General features: G+C 46.6%; 1 protein-coding gene across 1 annotated transcript in view; it reads right to left on the bottom strand.

Moving 5' to 3' along the window:
- Positions 1–1,584, bottom strand: part of LOC109239290 (DNA (cytosine-5)-methyltransferase 1-like) — a 29,888-nt gene extending 28,304 nt beyond the window's left edge. The window contains exon 1 of the mRNA XM_019405832.1: positions 1,467–1,584. Coding sequence (XP_019261377.1) covers positions 1,467–1,584 — 118 coding nt within the window. The remainder of the gene's footprint in view (positions 1–1,466) is intronic.
- Between the last annotated feature and the right edge of the window lie 605 nt (positions 1,585–2,189).

The following is a 2,189-nucleotide window of genomic DNA, read 5'->3' as shown; positions in this document are numbered from 1 at the left end:
ACACTATATTACCGACTCGCGACGACTAGCACGACCGACGTACCACTATACGTAGTACTACGCGTCGGTCGCGCGACGACCGACTCATATATATATATATATATATATATATATATATATACACTGCTGCGGCGTACAGCCCGATCCAATAATAATAGTCGACTGCGCTCACTGGGGGTGTGCAGACTCCGGAGGGGCTCCTACAGCCCAACCGCTATACTACTGCAGCGTGCAGTCCGATCCATATGAATGTACTACTGCGGCGCGCAACCCGATCCAATAATATACTGCTGCGGCGTGCAGCCCGATCCATGAATATATATACTACTACGGCGTGCAGCCCGATCAATATAAATGTATACTGTTGCGACGTGCAGCCCGATCCATAACATATCAAATACCCTCACTATGGGGTTCTCAACCCCTCTCAGTCACTATAAACTCAGCCTCTCGGGCATACGAAGTTAAGATAGGGATCCCAGCCTGCATTTTACTCTCCTTTTGGTTTAGTTATTCCAAAACCAGTTCATATTAGATTAAACAGTTAGAAACATGACTGAGGGTATGATTTTAACGTGTAAAGTGAGGTCAATCATGTACCATTTCTCCTAAGGATTCTACAGGTCGGCACAAGGTCCTAAACATGGCAACTAGCCCAGAATACAATGATATTAAGTAAGGTCAGTCAAAATATAGTAGAATCATCAATCGGGATGGACCGTGTCCGAATCCCCAGCAGTAATGGACCCCACGCTCATCATGCAGCGTGTGTCTCACCTCAACATAGCACTACGTTGTGCAAATCTGGGGTTTCAAACCCTCAGAACATCATTTATAACCATTACTCACCTCAAGCCGGCCAAAGTCCTAGCTCGCTATGCCCTTGTCTCGCAAATCAACCTCCTCGCGCGTCGAATCTGGCCAAAACCACAATGAATACGTTACAATAGGCTAAGGGAATATAACCCAATCGAAAAGACTCGAAAAACATCGAAATTCACGAAGTTGGCAAAATCCGAGCCTCAGGCCCACTTCTCGAAAAATCAGAAAATTAACATCACCGGATTCCTCATCTCGCCACGAGTCTATACATATCAGATTTACCAAAATCGGAGTCCATTTGACCCCTCAAATTCCACTTTGAAATACCAAATTTCCAAGCCCTAGCTTTACCCTCTTTTGATGAATTTCCACAATTTCCATGTAAATTCTACCATTAAATCATTTATTAAGGTCAAGGAACTCACCTCCAAGCACACCTAGTCGAAATCCCCTTCAATTTCCGTCCAATAGCTCTCAAGGTTACTCAAAAATGGTGGAAATGAGACTTGGTTCGCGGATGAAATGTCTAATAAAAACCTTCTGCCCAGGCTTATTTTCCTCTATGCGAACGCGAGGGACCTCTCGCGTTCGCGATGAACAAAATACCACCTCTGCCAAAATACCCTTCGCGAATGCGGTTGCACCCATGCGAACGCGAAGGTCTGGAACCTTAACGCTTACGCGAACGCGACGAGTACCACGCGAACGCGAAGGCGAAAGACCGCGAACCGAACTCCTACTACGNCGTCCTTTGTTCCCCATAGCAACTGGGGATCAAAAAGCACCAAATTTGATGACTTATTAAGGGAAAGACGAAGTAAGAGCATGCTATTGGAGACGTTGCAACATATGTCGGGAAGGCCTCCGTTGATTGTGTACGAACAAAATACGAATCCAAAGGCAGGGTAAGAAAGGGTTTAGCTAATGGAGAATGCGGACCTCGCCTCCGCGGATGGTTGTCCGCTCTGCGGAAATGCCAAATCCATACCCTTCCGCTTTTGCGACACATCTACCGCATCTGCGGCACCGCAGATGCGGCTCCAAGCCCGCACCTGCGGAGACAGCCCCTTACCTCAAAACTCGCACCTGCGACCAACCACTCGCATCTGCGGAACCGCATATGCGGCCTATATTCCGCAGATGCGGAAATACCAGATACCAGCAAAAACCTGCAATTCACCAAGGTTCAAAACTCCCAGGTAGCCATCCGAAATCATCTCGACGGCCCCGGACCTCAACCAAAAACACAAACATGACTCCAACACCTTATTACAAACTTGCTCGAATCATCAAAACACCACAAATAACACCTAAACCATCAAATTACATCAAATTCAAGCCTAAGTTCATCCAAATCTTCCGAAACT

The sequence above is a fragment of the Nicotiana attenuata genome, unplaced genomic scaffold (assembly GCF_001879085.1).
Source record: "Nicotiana attenuata strain UT unplaced genomic scaffold, NIATTr2, whole genome shotgun sequence".
Classification (NCBI taxonomy): domain Eukaryota; kingdom Viridiplantae; phylum Streptophyta; class Magnoliopsida; order Solanales; family Solanaceae; genus Nicotiana; species Nicotiana attenuata.
This window is presented reverse-complemented; position numbering and strand designations above follow the sequence as displayed.